The 18679-nt window shown below is 37.3% G+C and overlaps 1 protein-coding gene across 2 annotated transcripts in view; it reads right to left on the bottom strand.

Annotated features, from left to right (window-relative positions):
* Positions 1 to 17575, bottom strand: part of LOC110026308 (TBC domain-containing protein C1952.17c) — a 40152-nt gene extending 22577 nt beyond the window's left edge. The window contains exons 1-6 of one of the 2 annotated variants that reach the window (XM_020727198.1): positions 17149 to 17575; positions 16952 to 17044; positions 4553 to 4657; positions 4237 to 4389; positions 2856 to 2954; positions 2654 to 2782 (exon numbers count right to left, since the gene is read on the bottom strand). In XM_020727198.1, coding sequence (XP_020582857.1) covers positions 2654 to 2782; positions 2856 to 2954; positions 4237 to 4389; positions 4553 to 4657; positions 16952 to 17044; positions 17149 to 17400 — 831 coding nt within the window. In that variant the 5' untranslated portion in view covers positions 17401 to 17575. The remainder of the gene's footprint in view (positions 1 to 2653; positions 2783 to 2855; positions 2955 to 4236; positions 4390 to 4552; positions 4658 to 16951; positions 17045 to 17148) is intronic. The other variant, XM_020727199.1, reaches the window with a different exon arrangement.
* Positions 17576 to 18679: the final 1104 nt, after the last annotated feature.

Here is an 18679-nt window from a genome sequence, read left to right as displayed (position 1 = left end):
AAGTGAGGTTCAAGACACACTTCTAGACGAGTGACGGGTTCTATACATTCGGGTGACCGAGTAGCCTTCGTGGTCCCTCGAGAATAAATATAGCTGAGCCTAGTCCCATACGAGTGCTTGCGGTCCCCCTTATCCGAATTTTCTTTCTGTTTTATCGAAGTTTTGGGACGAGACACTCGTGCTACCCTTCTTTTCTTTCGGGATTTTCCCATGAGTTTTGAGGATTTTTCTTTCACTTGAGTCCTTTTTGCCGAGTCTTTTCTCGAGTTTTCCGCTTTTCCTCGGATTTCCTAGATGACGTTTTCTTCCGGATTTTGCTTTTGGAGATGCATTTAGGCTTGCTATACTTAAGGAACATCGGATCTCACAGGCGTACAGGTTTGCTTTACATTTTTCAGCATTTAATTTTTCTGTTTCTACCTGCTACTGTTCTTTCTGTACAACATGTTAAAATTGTTTTGTTTCTACCTGCTACTGTTCTTTCTGTACAGCATGTTATAATTGTTCTATTTCTACCTGCTATCGTTCTTCCTGTATAACGTGTTATACTACTCTCTGCAGCACGTAAAGCTTTTCTTTCAGCATGTTATATTGTTTGTTCTCTTCACTATACAGTACATTGTTATTGTTCTTTCATACTGCATGCTTAGTTATTTTGATATGTTATGCCTTAGTTTAGAATAACCTAGTGGTTAAGAGCATGTTCAAAACTAAAATTAAACCAGGAGGTGCTACTACGAGAGGCTCGGAGCAAACATCGTGGGCAGCGCGGCAAGGGATAACTTCAAGATGAATCTGCAGCAGCAAAACACATTCACATCACCTAACACTTTCTTTAGTTTAAACAACTCATAGGATCACTCTTTAGGCTTTTTGTACAACTCTGTTGTACAATTATAAGTCCTAACGTTTTAGGATTCCGAGGTTACCGTACGGTACGGTGTAAATCCTTCTGTCTTTTAGGCTATTTGCACAGTCCGACGTTGTGCAAACATAAGTCCTAAATCTTAAATAATTTGCAGGATTGAAATATCAAATAAACATCATTTCAAAGACATAAAGCCAAACAATAGGATAGTTGGGACATCTCCGGGGTTTCTCCTGGATCTGTGATGTCCCTTACTTTTCTTCCCTTTGGATTCCTTAAATAATTGTTCCTATTTTGAGTCATTTCCATTTGATTTTCCCCATGTCCAATCGTGAAAACCTAAACTTTGAAATCTTGAAAGCAAAACCACCTGATTTTAATCGAGAGTTTTCTTAAGTGATTTCGATCATTTAAGATGTAATTAACTATAGGGGTTTGCCTCTATAGGGAACCTGGAACCCAGATAAAATAAATTTTATCTAATCCTCGTATTAGGTAGGGGAACTTGTCGGCAAATAAAATATTTTGCAGACTAAAACAGATGTCACAAATTCTTTAGTCTAGGTGGTTGAATTCCCATTACAAGTGATATATTTATTCGTCGGGATAAGTGTATTACCTGTAGTATTATATTCAATCATCTAAACTATTTAAAATGTGAGGCCCTCTTGGTCTTACCTATTTTAAAATTAAAATGTTACATTTAAAAAATCAAAAAAAGTTATATTTATATTTAAATTATTTTCAAAATCACAAAATCATTCACTTTCTTAAATCACGAAGTTTAAAAAAAAAATAATAAAAATAAAACGGCCGACAATAGCACGCAATGGAGCAAAAAGATTCATGTAGCTGACGCCATTTACTAGGATAAAGGCTTGTTGTTGTTGTTGTTGTTGTTGCTGTTGTTGTTGTTGCTGCTGTTATTGTAAGGACAATATCTTTCATTGGGCAACCCTCAGGCTCGATTCTTTGAATTTTATTATTTCACCTTCCACTTGACCTACTATCTCTAAAGATTACTACTAGTTTGAATGCATGATTGATTTTAATAATGATTAATACTACTAGTTTTCTAGAGACATGATTTTCAATTATCTTCGGTCTTTTGTGATTATGAATTTCTGCAGATTATTTCTAGAAGTGAGCCATTGAATCATTTATATAAATTGAAATTCGTAATGTTCTAAATTTCCATCACAAGTAACAAATAATTGCTAAATTTAAGAGCATGTGGATAGGAAAGTTTGTGTGTTCCCTAACTCTACACATCCAAAACTAGATTTGAGATATAAACCCTAAACTCATGTAATGTACCATATATTTGTTTCCACCAATTCAATTCAAAACTAGGTTCTTCAAAAGAAAGTCAATAATATTAGTTTTGGCTGCATCTAGGCCATTACACAGAATACAATTTATATCTAAATTGCTCCTAACATAAACAAAAATCATATAATTCTACTTCTCAAATGTTTCTTCCATCCTTTGACTCAGGACACGTGAACTTTATCATAAAAAAGTACCAATTTCAAGTAGTCATAACACTGTTGGCAATGGAACGGTGCATTCCCCGTGAAAAGTAAAATGCAAAATAAATGCTATATAAAATCAAGTGAGTTGGGAGTTCTTCGAGCCTGTATGAACATATACGTACCACGGAAGGGCTTTAAACTAAGACCAAGTAAAAAGTAGTATGCAACTCAAATGAAAATATGAAAAGAAAGAACAAGAAAACGCTTGATAAACCCATAAAAGGAGCAGTGTGCACTTAATGCAACTTACAACATTATTCTCTTCAGGATCATTCCTGAAAACATAGAATAACGGAGCTAAAACTTCATTCATCCCTTGCACATATCTAATACCCGGATTTAATTTTGCAAACACGATGAGAATACGCTTCAAAGATTCCTGAAAAGGACATTCATAAAGCAGTTAAATATTGCCAGTAAACATCAATGACACAAATGAAACCAGAAAATACCTGATTAGTTTTTGCAAAATAAGAATCTCCTGAAAAAAATTGCATGTCTGGATGTGTACGCTTTACATCACGCTCAATCTGTTCTATAATTTCAGCCTCCTGAAATTTAACGTACCCATCAATGTTCATAAAACGGAGCTTCAGAAACCAATATAGCTTAAGCATATTTCACATCTTCAAGACAAATATCCATTGTAAAGTTAAGATAATTCTATAATCTTTTTCAGATTCCTAATCCAAAACCAATAATAATTTGCTGCAAAAAAATTAAATGTCTGGGTGTGTACATTTTAAATCGAGCTCAATCTGTTCTATAATTTCAGCCTCCTAAAATTTAAAGCATCCATCAATGTTCACAAAAACAAGTTTGATAACCTAGTAAAGCTTAAACAAATTTCAATTCTTCAAGCAAGCAACCGTTGTAAGCTGAGATTAATTCTAGAATTTTATTTCAGATTCCTGATAAAAAAACACGGGAAAATTACATAGATAGCACCCGAAACATTGCTATTTACAAAATCTAGCACCCAAGATGATATTTTTGAACCACCGAATCCATGAATTTACTCGTGCCACGATCAAGTCATTGAGAATTTGACAAAAATGAAAAATATTGATTGGGGTTTTATCATGAATTTTGAAGCGTGCTAGATTTGTAAATAACAATGTTTCGGGTGTGCTATGTATGTAATTGCCCCCAACAACAATACACTGCTCTTTTTATAAAATTTACGGAGGCATCGCCAATAACAATTTACATTCTACTGTGGCTAAAAACTAAATGGAAGGCTCAATGCGGTTTATCAGGCAGAAATTAGTACGAAGTTAAGAAAATGGCAGGGACATAACTAATGGATGCATGGCAAAAACTGCAAGAAATATGCATAGCAGAGAGGAAATATAAAGGCAAACATTGTCTCATATGAACTTAAAATCACAACAAGTCATGATATATTGATCCGTGAAAGCTATTATCTGATAAGACTCCAGACACATTTAAAAAATAATTCAGGTGCATCAATTTATGAAAAAAAGATAAGCATGGAAGAAACCTAATCATTGCTCCTGAGCTGCTTCCAAAAAAGGGTGAACACAATATATGAGGGTTTAGGCTCTAACAAATTAGAATTAGTGGAGGAGCTAATGCAAGTAACAAATAAATGTAGGCAGCATTGTGCATATAAAATTCATCAAGAAGTAAATCAAGCATAAATTTCACCAACTCATGAATACTACAACGTACTGATCATTTATATAACCACGTAACAGAAGAATAAAAAAACTGCCGTGACGGGCTTAAAATCCAGCGACTCTAAAACTTCAAGACAATTTATAGCAAACTTTGAGGTTAAAATTTGCAAACATGACTAACAAATAATACCTGGAAAAATTGGTTCCACACACTAGTTGATCCAAGGCTAAGAGGATGTTCTCCGTGAGTTATCTCTGACCTTTGAAGCAGGGCCCTGGATTCAACATTCAATTCCTCATGTTTAACATGTGCTGATTCATCCATCCTACGTGTGATATCTGACTGACTAGAAAACAAACTTTTAGAACCCCAACAAATACTTTAAAATTTTATACAATGAAAAATGTAACACTATATACCACGACGGGATGACCAATAATTTTTCTACAATCATACACAAAGCTATATCAACATATGGGATGCTAAAATTATATTTAGAACGTACAGGATTTTGCAGAAGCTCGTCTTTAAAAGACTTGTATTGAGACCTCTTCTTGTCCAATTCATGTGGCCAAAATGAGCGATCATTTGGTAAATATTGTAAGAGAATCTGTTCATCACATGAAAACTAAAACTGATATCCAATGATGAGAACCAGCATTCGAATTACCATCAATAATACTTCCAAAATGAAATTAAACATCAACAAAAATTAGATAGTAGAAGCCGCACAGCAATCAGGTTCAGGTCTGTTAAAACTTTATCTTAGTTTTTTAGATTGTATTATAATTTTTGAATAAAATTTCTCTGAAATTAGCAATAAATATCATTTAGGATAATGTTATGATTCATTTTAACATACCAAGAATCGTATAATATAGGTTTGATTATGTTTATCTTATTTTTGTAACCAAATTTCTATAAATAGACATTCCTACTAGCCTATGATTTGGATCACTTTATTAACAAAAATTGAAATTAAAGTCTCCTTCCTTTTCCCCTTTCTTCCACTCTCCCAATAGATTTTGAGTTCTATTCAGCTTCCCCACTTTGCATCATTTTGTACTAAAGTCTTCATTGTTCCCATAATTTTGTCCCTCGCAGTTCCATATCATTCCCATATACCCATTCGCAAAAAGCAACCTTCACATGCCTTATCTCACCCAACTCATAATATATATATATATATATATATAAATATATATATATATATTATTTCATGTTTAATGTACCACCAACTCCAACAACCCATCACCTTATCATTTTGTGCTTCAGCTTGGGCATGATGATGCAATTAAATCTAAGCATATATCTCATTGCTTGGCTTTCGGAAAGTTGCCACACATCCATTTGGCTATTCTTTTTTAGTGTATAGAAATTTCTGTGGTGCGATGCTATCTTTGAGAACTAAAATTGCTGAAGTGTAGTGATTAAAAAAATTGTCCACCTTTTTTCAAAAACAAAATATTTATAATACGTGCAACAACTTTCAAAAAAAAAAAAAAAATCTGAAACAGCTTTACGATCACTTTCACAACCATGTATAAAGATGCACTTGAGCTATGTCACGAACAACACATTTTCCTTGGGATCGTTACTATATTTGATGAGCCTCCAATCACTATTGTTGCTTTTCAAACCCTATCGATACAGATATAGGTTCCACAACTTCCTTTATTATTGACAACTCCATAAGTTGACTCTGTTTATCCATATAGCCAACACCATCAAGTTATCATATACAAAATCATAATGTTGAGTTTGTGCTACTATTTCGCCATCGTCATGTAAGAATTCAATTTTCTATGGCATTGATTGAATAAGAACTCCTAAAGTATGATGACAACCAAAGCATTTGCATTCTAAATTCTAGATAAAGCACGTGTATGTTGAAGATCTAGAGGATACTGCAAATGTATTTCAACCTCCTCTGCCAGTTTAGTAACTCTCTTTCATTTATATCCTTCACCAAACTAACTAGATAAAATTGATCAAACTATATGTAGAAAATATCTTGAGTTTACTTTCTACATTATGGCCAACATGACTACAAACAATTCTTATAAGAATAATTATTGGAGTTGATAGGCATACAATCCACCGTGAGTAACATCCTAAACCTTCAAATAAAATAAAAAAATTTCATATATTTAGTGCAAACCAACATACAAGATAAAGGAAGAATACAAAATTGTTGGGTCCATGTTAATATACACCCTAAATTTCAAAATATGTATTGTTAAAAAATAAGAAGTACAAAGGTGATACCGAAGTTAACCCAAACGACAATAAGTAAAGCAAATAATATTACAAAGAAAGAAACTGGGGCGGTTAAAACCAAACACACTGAAATGAGAAAAATAACAGCACGACACACGGCACGCTATTGGGATGGAGCTTGAGTGGCGTTGGTGGCCATTAGGGGCTTGGATGGTGGTGGCAAGAAAGGGAAGATGCGAGACTACGGGGAAATAGTGGCAATGCAGCGAAAGAACATAGGAGTATTGGTTAGGGAGGTTGGGACAGCGAGAACGGCAAGTGGGGTGGCAAGTGGAGCTACGAGATGTGGTGGGAAAGGCTGCAACAGCCAGGGGACAGCAGGAAAACAACAACAGGTTTGTTGTTTTCTGAATGACGATGGCGAAAAGAAAGAGATTGCAGCCACGAGGCAGTAGACTGGATTGATGGAAGCATGTGGCGGGGGCCTGGACTGCATAATTACCAGTAAAGCTTGTTGTCTCGGTCAGCGGGCGCAGCGGGCGACTGCAGCAAGGCAAGGGACAGCTGTCCAGGGTGGTGGCAGAGAGCAAGAAAGGCTGGAATTGGAAAATAGTGAAAAACAGCAAAACGAGTGTAGTTTGGTGACAGCTAAGGAGATGGAGAGCTGCCGGAAGTGTCGAGGAGAATATGCAGAAGGGGATATGGACGATAATCACCACCTCGAGAGAAATATAAAGCCAAAACACCACTCAATTCATCGGATACGAGCCTCAAAAGGAAGAGACGCCAGCAGTTGTCCCACTACAAAATACAAGAAAAACTGACTTTCAAACCCTAATACAAAACAAATATAGGAAATCACTAAAAAGGAATGAAGGATAATAAAAAATAATGCATAAAAATGAAACTCAACCTTGATTTGGTCCATCTCCCCGTCTCACGCAATCATGAAAGTTGTGCGCCTCGCATTCTGCGTTTGAAGCAAAGCGTTGCCGCATCAGTCTCTTAGGGTTGGGAGAGAGCTTCAATCTCATCCTTCAAAACTTTTGTTTCCTCATAATATGGAATCAAGTTAGATACATTGAAGGTGGCGAAGGTGTTGCAATCTTCCGATAAGTCAATCCTGTAGGAGCTCATTCCAAAGCACATCCTGGTAGAATAAATATTCATTCTCTTTTGGCACAATCTGAGCTAGCACGGTAGATAAACGAGTATTCTAACAAATCAGGTCTTGAGCAACTACATCTCTAAACTGGCCTTTCCACTTCTATTGCTCAGCTGAATGTATATGATAAACAAGTATGTGAGCCGAAATCAACTCCAGAACAAAACAGTGGCAGATTGCGCCACTCTCATTAGCAATCACTCAGGAGATATCACTTTTTCTTCTCAGATAGGACATAGATCCCATTGAAGAATTTTCTTTCCTAACAAGCACCTAAAATAATTTGCAAAGCTTTGGTTTATCCCTCTTGTCTAGTCATTTGTTGGTGGGTACGCTGCTAAATTGAAACTAAGATCTAAATAACTCCAACTCTTCCAGAAGTAGCACGAAAGAGCTCCATCTCTGGCATGTTGAACTTCCCTTGGTTGGAGCAACTCAAGAATAAGTCTATATATCTGAAAAGCCTGAATTTCTATTATCTAGGATTCTCATGCCTCTGGTGTTGATTCCTCGAATTCAAGCCCGTCTTGGATAACCATTGTTAATTCGGTTAGAGTTTTTCTCATAAGCTCACCTGCAACTATGTCCATCTATCCCTCATCAGTTGAAAGCCAATACTCCTCCTTTATGTTATCATCTTCTTCAATGTCTACTATATCATTATCGTTCCTTCAACACCCTACTCGATGAAATAGATCATTCCTCTGATTATGCAATTTGATTGAATATGCACAAATCTGTGGCACTTAAAACACTTTCTGGTTGTGAAAATTTTAGGAATATAGGTTCGCTCAACATGTTCACTGCTCTGAATCAATTTCTCCTCAGACGGGGTCAACTTGGATGTCCCTCTAGGTGTACATTGGCTATAAGATCCTTGGGTTGAACCATGCCTGTAAAATATGACGGTGTCTGGTAATGCGGTCTCTCCACTTTTGAAGCTAGGTCTAAATATCTAGTACGTAGTGAACTAATAGGTACTAGTGTTGCATCACCAACTTTATTTTGGACCAGACAGTGACCTTGTTTTATTCCTCATGCTGACGTATGAGATTCAATTTTTTCCACATAAATTTGTACACTTCTTTAACTTACTGGCAGTTAGTTTTATCATTGTTTGGTGATTCATGTTGGTACTTCAAAAAAAAATTTCCCCGAATTGAAGTCACTCGATGAAATCATCTGGATTCAAGTAACTGTCAAAATGAGGCAAATTTGTTGTTACTTCAAAATCCTAGTTTCTCAAATATTTCAGGTCAATTCTTCAAGGAAGAGGTTCTTCATCTGCGGAATCCGCATGGTGGACGAGATTCACTTCATTCCTTCGCTCTAGCAAGTTACCGTTGTGGATACAGGTGACCCATCCAAATTGCCTTCTCTTGAAGGTGTTAAGCTCCTATTACAGTTGGAGGATTTTGCACTGCACATCCTAGAAGGTTCTCGGACATCTTTTAGCGAATTTCTCATAAACGGCATTGTGAGATTTCCTCTCATTCAGATCTTGAACAATTATCTCTTAGGCGGTGTGACTAGGGTATAGGGAGTAGGTAGAGGTGATGTAGGGTTAAGGATGATTTGAGTGAAAGAGGGGGATTTATTTGATTTTATTTTTTGGGTGGGAGGGGGGTGGGGGCAGCGAGGGGACCCTAAGTTAGGACTAAAGTTAGGCTAACTCTAGGACCAAATGATACCTAAGTTAACCCAAACGATAATAAATAAAGCAAATGTTATTTTTGAAAAAACCAAATATGTTGTTACAACCAAAAACACACTAAAATGGGAAATAACAACACCACGACACACGACACACGACACACAATTAGAGTGAAGCTTGAGTAGTGGTAGTGGCCTTAAGGGCTTGAAAAGGTGGCGGCAAAGTATGTATGGTGCGGGACTGCAAGGAAATAGTGGCAACACAACAAAATCTTGAGTAGTGGTAGTGGCAATTAGGGGCTTGGAAAGGTGGTGACAAAATAGGGAAGGAGTGGAACTACAGAGAAATAGTGGCAACACAGCGAAGGGGATAGGAGTATCGGTTGGGGAGATTGGGACAGCAGGGACAGCAAGTGGGGTGGCAAGCGGAGATGCAAGGTGAGGTGGGAAAGGCTAGAACAGCAAGTTGTTTTTCAGATGACAACAAAAAGGGGAAAGGGCTTGCGACCATGAGGCAACAAGCTAGATTAATGGAAGCAAGCGACAAGCAACTAGACTACAAGATTAACAACAAAGACTTTGTCTCGAGTGGTTGCAACAGTGGAGAAAGATAGCGATAACAAAGGGAACGGGCAGAAACTGCAAGAACAAGGGGAGATTGATCGGGGTAGTGGCAGTGAGCAAGAAAGGCTGCATTTTGAAAACCGTAGTGAAAAACAGCAAACATGTACTATTCGGGGGCGGCTGCAAAGATGCACGGTGGTCGAGGGCGTCGTGGGGAAGATGTGGAAGAGGATAGGAAAGATAATCACCACCACGGAAGAGATATACAGCTGAAGCACCGCTCAAACCCTCTGATACATCCCTCGAACGAAAGAAGAGACGTTAGTGACTGTCCTGCTACAAAACACATGAAAAAATGATTGTCAAACTCTAATACAAAACATATATAGAAAAGCACTAAAAAGGAATAAATGATAATAAGAAAGAAAACATAGAAAAGAAAATTGGGATTGATTTAGCTAGTCTCCGTCTCCGACAATCACGGGAGCTGCAGGGCTCGGGTCCTGCGTTCAGAGCAAAGCGCTCCCGCGCCACAAGAGCTTGTGGAATTAATAGCCTTACGTATGTTAAATAAAAGAGCCATAGATTTATGTGCTAATGAGAAAAAAATATGTGCCTCAAATTGATATACTTAACACAATTAACTCTAAAATATCAGTCATGTCAACTACAAAAACTCAAGGTAAGGCACTTATTATCATTAAATATTTCCAAAATTATTTTTTAAATAGCAGCCTATGCTACAATTACTATAAGAAAAAGAAGCATATCAAAGAGAAATATTGAAAATCTCAAAAGCTGTGGTGAAAACAAAGAAAGCCAATCTAAAGGGTAATTCCATCTCAATGAACCAAAAAGCCTCAACTCTGAAGTAATAAAAATAAATAATAATAACAATTACAACAACAACAATAATAATAAGCTAAAAAAACTTTTTCAATTCCACAAAAAACTAAGCCATCCTCACTAGCTCAAATGGTACAAATTCAACCCTTATAGTTTTAACGACTTAAACAGTTCCCCTAAAACTTGGATATCAAATTCAGGAGCCACAAATCACATGACAAGCTATGCCAACACTTTTTAAAACTACAAACCTTGTTCCAAAAAATGTGAAAATAAAAGTGTTGATGGCCCCTTAACCAGCAATGAAGGTTAAGAGAATATCTCTTTTTCTCATATATTTTCTCACAACAATGTGCTACATGTCTCTAACCCAACAATAAATCCTTTTCTTTACTCATAAAGTCAACAAAAATCGCAACTACGACACGAACTGCAAATAGTGTGTAATATTCTAAAGTGCATCTTCAATCTCCTGGAAATTTTCTATGGTTAGCATCAATATAACTTTCGATTTGAAAGTATTAATGTTTTTTTTGGAGATTCATTCTTTTTTCAAAAAATATAAAGAATCAAGAAATATTTAACACTTGATCTTGATCACCAATATACAAAATCACCCAAGATATCACTATGAGAAATCAAGAAATATAAAGAACCAACAAATAACCTATTTTCTGAAGATCAAGCGCTAAATTTAAATTCAAAGTAATCACTCAAGATATCAAAGAACTTTAAAATTATACTAGATGATTTAAAGATAAATGGAAGGAATTTATGACGATGTATTGTTACAATGAGTATGACATCAACATTGTCTACAATTCTGTACAACATGATCAAAGAAATATGTGGAGATGATTATTTTTTTTTAATAAAAGGTGGGTCAGGTTTTGTTTCTTATGTTCTAACATGAAATCAACTTGCCAACATATTTAGCAAATGAATTTGCAACCCTGCATTCAAAAATATCTTAAACAAACTTGGAATATTAGATCTCTATCCTTCAGTTTTACGAGAGAGTTGAAAAGTATCGAAGGGTTCATATAATTGGTAGACCAAGATATACAACTAAAAAAAAATAGCAAGGACTCATGCTAAATAAAGAAAAATGTATGCCACGGACTCATGTGTACAGCATGGAAAAAAGTGCCAAAAATAGTAACAATTGGGAATTTAGGAACTGTCAAGCATTGGTTCTGAGAGATCGATAGCACGGGTCAAAAATGGAAAAAACAAGGTAAGAGAGTTAAAGCAAGAAGTGGAGGAGACAATTTGTTGTTATAATTCAAGACGAAAAAGAGAGATGTAACTTATACAAGAGAGCGAAACAATGGCAAATAGGCAAATGTACAAGAAGTGAGAAGGAGAAATAATGTACATATGAGAAGACGAGTAGTGACCTCAGTGGCCAATGTCAAAGTTGTGTAGCTCGAGCAACCGTCGTGCAAGAGTTAGGGCGGCATCTAGAGAGGGTGAAAGAAATAGATGAAAAACAAATGCATGGGAGGGGGGTGGTAATGCATAGAAGCATCAAGTCTGATCCAGTGGGAATGAGCTACAGTCGGAGCACCCCACTCAATCCTTTGGAAGAAAATCGCCACCTCAGGCAAGCTAAAATCGAAACACCACCCTCACCTTTAGATACAATCCTAGAAGGGAGAAAGATGACATTGATGGCTACCCCGACAGAAAAAATACACCAAAACAGCCCTAAAACACAACAAATATATGTATATGTATATATATACTTGTGTGTGTGTGTGTGTGTGTGCGTGCGCGCATCTTGTTCTTCACGTGTCTGATTCAAACAGTAAGAGGTCTGCATCAATCTCCCAGTGTTGGTGGAGCTTTTATCTCATATGATGAAACTTTTGTTTTCTCATAGTAATTTAATCCGATAAAACACATTGAGGGCAACTGAGCTGTTGTAACCCACTCAAATTAGAGGGTCTTCGACTGTGTCGATATGAGCACCAAAATCCCATTGGCGATTGCAATGTCCCCAAAAACGCCTAAGGAGTTTTCTTCACTTGTGAGCAAACATCCATATCGTTCCAACCTTCTGAGTGTACATTATTGAACTAAAACAAAATTTTCTGTCACATGTATCGATTGAATTCTCCCAAAGTCACCCAAAGTTGGTTCGGCTTGATATGAAATAAGGGCAGCCCAAACCTCTTCGTACGGTGGCGGCCATGACAGTAAACTATTGAACAGAATGTCTGCAAACTCTCTCCGTAATGGTTTCTCTGTGTGCGGCATCAATGTTTCTGTCCCACTATCCTCTATCATCACCAAAATTAATCCTGATAGTGCTTCTGCACAAGTAAGAGAACGATGTGTTTTTCATTCTCGGTAAATGAGTAAGTGTTCATGTACCTGTCATGCTGAGTCCTGCAGTTAAACTGCCACAATCTCTTCAACAGGATGTGGCAAGCATCCGTGGGCACCACGTTGCACCACATCCAATCCTGCAGCTGATTCACAATAAAAAATTCTACAAAACACCTCCTGTCAAGGTTGACCATATTCTTCAATCATGTCAGGGAATACGACTAAGAATGCCTACGAATCTTGATGCTCAACTTGCCCACCATCTATGCAAAAGTCACATTCTTGTTGCTACCTCCATCGATGATGAAGTTGTATACATTTCCCTCTACTGTGCAACGAGAGTAGAATATATTGTGATGAAATAACTACAACTCCCCAATAACCTCAATCTAAAGGACCCATCAAATCACAAGCATCTAGCCCTCATCTAATGGAATTTGGTAATCCTCACCCTACTCTTCAACTGTCTCCTCGCTCACCTCCACTAATGCACCTTGCTCAGTGAAGAACACAAATGTGCTAATTGGACAGCTAGAGGCGATGTGTCCATATCCATGACACCTGAAACATTTCTTAGTTGGAATTGGTTGGGGGTGCTAATCTTCTCAGGTGTTTTCTCACTCTGAGTAGCTATGTCAATCTCCTTGTCCGTCTTCTCAACTTTCTTAGAGGTGCCTCTGTTGATATCTCCAGCTATGGATGGTTATCTGAAGTGCATTAGATCTTGCTCTACTTCTGTTATCTCTCCATCTTCAGTGTCAAGTACGAACTTCACCCAAAGACCAGTAAGATAATAGCTAAACCATGTTTCCAACGATGGGCTTTAGGCCACCCAAATACCTGGTTATTGTGTGCTCCTCAAGCTCCGACAGATCACATTTCAGCTTAAGTTGCATAAACTCTATTATGTACTTCTCTACTGATAGGTCTCACTGTTGTAAGTAGTGGAGCCTCAAGAAAAGATCTCGACGGTAGTGTGAGGGTAGGTATTATCGCTGCAATTCTTTTTTTCATTTTCTCTCAGGCATTAATTTTGCTGCCTCTTCAAGTTCTCCCACCACAATGAGAAACTCTTCTATAGCTTTATTGCCGTCAGTTTCACTTTCAAGACATCTGGCATCTCCTTGCATTCAAAGATCATCTTGATGATCTGCAACCACTCTATGAACTCATCTGAATTCATTCTCCCATTGAAATCCGATATGTCCACTTTCACTCCCGAGTCTTTGTATCCTCCCACAGACACTTCATTTCTATATCCTTAAATAGAAACGTCATCTTTATCCTTTAACTGACACTTCAATTTTATATCTTCTAACAAACACTTCATCTTTTGACCTCCTCTAATACTGTATCCCAAAGAGTTCTGGGTCGTCTTCTTCTCCACTAGAAACATCCCTATAAAAGAGATTTAGGTATTCCTCCCTCTCTCCTCTTCGGATTTTGCTACCACGCTCGTCGTTGACCTCTCCATGGGTCCTTTCCTAAATGTCATCGAGTTGTTGAAGCAATCGACAGAACTGTCGTTGTAACTTTTCCATTATAAACTTCTGATCAGGTTCTGGCACTTGCCTTCGCGACAACATATTATTAATTGATTATATATTATAATTTATAAAATTTAATTTTTTAAAATATCATAAATTTTATATATATAATTATTTTATATTTCGAACGATAACGATTCGAACACGAACAAACGCATCATTGTTCGTGTTGGTTTGTTTAACTGACCGAATCGAAAAAAAATTGTTCACGTTCGTCTCGTTTACTTATCGAATGAATAGAACATGAACTCATTGACGAACCAAACACGAACTGTTCGCGAACAACGAGCTTTTTTGACAGCCCTAGTGTTTATCATGTATCTTCATAAAATACTATTATTATATATATATTGTTAGGTAAATTAGGGGAACCCCATTCCTATTGGGCGACAAGCCCTAGGCCCAAAGGAGGGCTAGTCACACCTTGTCTCCCTACTGAATTGGTGTAGCTACCTTGTCCTTCATGTGTCTGGTTCAGACAGTAAGAAGTCTATACCATAAAGACTGTGTTTGTCATCCTTGGTCAATGAGTGGGTATTCATGAACGTGCCATGATGAGTCTGACGATCAAACTATCATGGTCTCTCCAAAGAAAGGAGGTTGACATCCATGGACACCACATCGTACCAAACTTGATCCTGCACTTGGTTCCTAATCAAAAACTCCATTAAAAACCTATCAATGATGACTCTATTTTTCTTCCTCAACTACGTCAAGGAGTGTGGTTGAAAATATCTCTAAGTCAGGAGACTCAACTTGTTCAGTATCTGTGTAGATATTACATTCTTGTTGCTCCCTCCATTGGTGATGAGACAGCATATCTTTCCCTTCAAAGTGCAACGGTTGTATAATATGTTGGGCAAAACCACGACTAATCCCTCATGACCTCAGTCTGTAGAACCCGTCGAACCACAAGCATCTCGCCCTCATCTCGTGAAAGTAGATACTCCTCACCTTGTTCTTCAATTGCCTCTTCATCAATAACTACCTACACTGCACCCTGCTCGATGAAAGGCACAACTAGACTCGTCGAGCAATTGGAAGCGATTTGTAGAAAACCATGACATCTGAAGCATTTCCTGATTGAGATTGCATTAGAAATGCTTCTCTTCTCAAGCTTCTTCTCATTATGGCAGCACAATAATTCTGCTAATTGAACTTCTCAACTCTGGTAGGTGTGCTCCTACTGATATCCCCAGCTGTAGGTGGTTGCCTAAATGGTCGTGAATGCCTACTCTGCTTTTACTGTCTCTCCACCTTTAGTGTTACGGTATGCATGCCACCCAAAGGCCAGCAAGCTATGGTTAAACCATGTTGTTAATGGCAGGTTTTAGACCTCCCAAATATATGGCTATCGTATGCTCCACTTATTCTGTTAGATCAATTACAGCTTAAACTGTATGAACTCGGCATTTTACTCTTCTATTGATAACTCTCTCTGTTGCAAGCAGTGGAGCCTCGAGAAAAGATCAAAGATCCTGACAGCAATACGGAGGTGTTGTCGCTACGAATCTATTTTCAACTTCTCCCAGAAAGTAATCTCGTTTCATTCTTCTCTATTTCTCTAGCTCTTCAGGTTCTCCCACCACAAATAAATGCTCTTCTTCAACTTGATGGCAACCAATTTTACTTTTTGGTCATGTGGCACAATTTTGTATTGAAAGATCCTCTCGACGGCCTACAACCACTTTATGAATTCATCCTAATTCATTCTTCCCTCAACCACGGGGCTGCGTTAGAAAGGGGATGACCAGATAGCGAATACGAATGATTGGAGTGAATGATAGCAAGGTGGGAAGTGGCTGCCTGGCTGGAATGGATGGCAGCAAGTGGAGGAATGTGGAGGATGGAAAAGTCAGAGATAAATACTCCTGCGAGAATGAGCTACAGCTTGAGCACTTCTTGTTCCTTAAAAAGAGATCACCAACTCGGACGAGCTACAACCGGAACACCACCCACTGTTGGACACAACCAAAAGGGGAAAACCTAGATGTTGATGGTTGCCCTGACAGAAACAAAATCCCAAAACTGAAAAACCTAAAACACAGGAATCACATTAGTCATAGATAACAAGGATTGGATCACCTATGGAAAAGAGGAGCCAATCCCTTGAAAGAGCACATCAGTTGGGTTGCTTCGGTATTTTTTTCTCACAAATTGTTTGATGTTAACAAAATAACAAGTATTTCTCTATATCAAAGAAGTTTTTGACAAACTCTTACTTATCGGTGTCCTTTGGGATTGCTGGAAAAACAGAAATTCACAGTGTCAGATATTACCAAGATTTGCATTTGGACATCAATGGTGGCATGGGACTTGCATTTAAATTTCTCCTTCTCAAACACATAAGCTAAAAACCGCTGTTCTCAATGATAGTGTTTTACTGGTATAGCATATCTTACCTTAATCAGAACAAAATTTACATGAAAAAAATCCGACGAATGGTAGCGCTGTTCAACTAGGATGGCCTATAGCACCATATTTTATGGAAGGAAGTTGCAGAAGATTGGAGATTGAACTTTTATAACTAGTTACAGAAAAGAAAAAAAAAAAAGTGAAAGCGTTAGATCAAGACCTTCCATATCATGGGGCGTATTATGGCGCCATCCGGAATACCCTGACAAACTAATCTACGCAACTCACCAATATTTATAACCTTCTTTGAAAGCTGATACATAAACACGAAATTCAACAATTTAGAATCCATCCAGAGACCATCAATGCTGGTCAACAGCATGAACAGGGCACAGAAAACCCTAATGGTAACCTCACCTCGGCTATAATCTGTGACTGACGTGAAATTTCCTCCGGTGAGAGCTTCGGTAAACCGGCATCACCCGGAAGAGATGCCGAAGACTCAAGCTTCGGTGGTGACGGCGGCGGCTGCGGCGGCGGTGGTGATGGCTGTCGTGGCGGGGATTCTGGTTTTGGCGGTTCGGGAGCGTAGATAGGGGAGTGATCGGCATAGGGTTTGGAAGACCAGAGAGAGCTGTTTAGCCATTCCGGCACTCCTTTGTTCTCCATCTCGAATTTTGCTACACTCTAGCGTTGAATCGTTCGCCTTGAACAGCAACACTCCTGCAGTTAAGCGGGGGCGCGCCACCTTCCTGTCTCGCGTCGGCAGGACCGATAGCATTTCATGTTCCTTCTAAAGCCAACCGCGTCGATTCTAGAACTTACCCAATGAAGCTGTTCCCTCTTGATCGATATACACTACGTAAATACATTAAATTTGTGAACTCACTATTTAGATATTAAATACATCAAAATTATGTGATACATAGAAATGTCGTACATATTTAATATTTATATTATCTATATTTATAAATGAAGCATTTACATACATATTTAACATTTAAATTATATACTTTACAAATGAAGAATTTACATTAAATGTATCTTGAGGTATTACTATTTATAAAATAATCACCTTCTTGCATTACTTTTTCCTTCAAATTTCACTGAAAATTGACTTAAAAATCCAAACTCATATATATGTTTTTTTTTTTTTTATTTGTATAGTTTATAATTTTTTTTTCATTGCATCCATAAAAATCATAGCTTTGATAGTTTAAGAAAAAGATACATGAGTGATTATTTTGCAAATAACAATATTTCATACCTTTATAAGTTTAAGGCTCTCAGTGATGCCCCTTCAAAAGCTTCGTCGCACAATGAAAATGAGCATCTCCAGTGCAAATCGTTAGTTTTTTTTGTCATTTGAAGACGCGCCTAAAATGGAAGATCAACAAATATATATTTTCTCTGGTGATTATTTTGCAAATAACAATATTTCATACCTTTTATAAGTTTAAGGCTCTCAGAGATGCCCCTTCAAAAGCTTCGTCGCACAACGAAAATGAGCATCTCCAGTGCAAATCATTAGTTTTTTTTTTTTTGTGTCATTTGAAGACGCGCCTAAAATGAAAGATCAACAAATATATATTTTCTCTGACATGACTTTGCATGTGATTGAACGGAGCGAGGGAATCGTCCCCAAACGAAACCCAAGACGTACCTATAATTTGATTGAACTTTTAAATATTTTCAAAATTATTATTATCTTGAATTTGATTTATATTTATGTTGAATTTGTGTATAAGACCTTATAATTTCAAAATCATTCGCATTAGCACGTCTATAATTTATAATTAATTTTAAAAAAAGAATAAATTAATAAAATTTAATATTTATTTAAAATAGACTTTCAATGGTTTTATCAATTTTCAAAAAAATTCATGGAAACTGAATTTGAGTTTCAAACATCCACACCTTCGCGGAAAACTTATGGAGGAATTGGTAA

Source organism: Phalaenopsis equestris, unplaced genomic scaffold (assembly GCF_001263595.1).
Source record: "Phalaenopsis equestris unplaced genomic scaffold, ASM126359v1 Scaffold000364, whole genome shotgun sequence".
Taxonomy (NCBI): Eukaryota; Viridiplantae; Streptophyta; class Magnoliopsida; order Asparagales; family Orchidaceae; genus Phalaenopsis; species Phalaenopsis equestris.
This window is presented reverse-complemented; position numbering and strand designations above follow the sequence as displayed.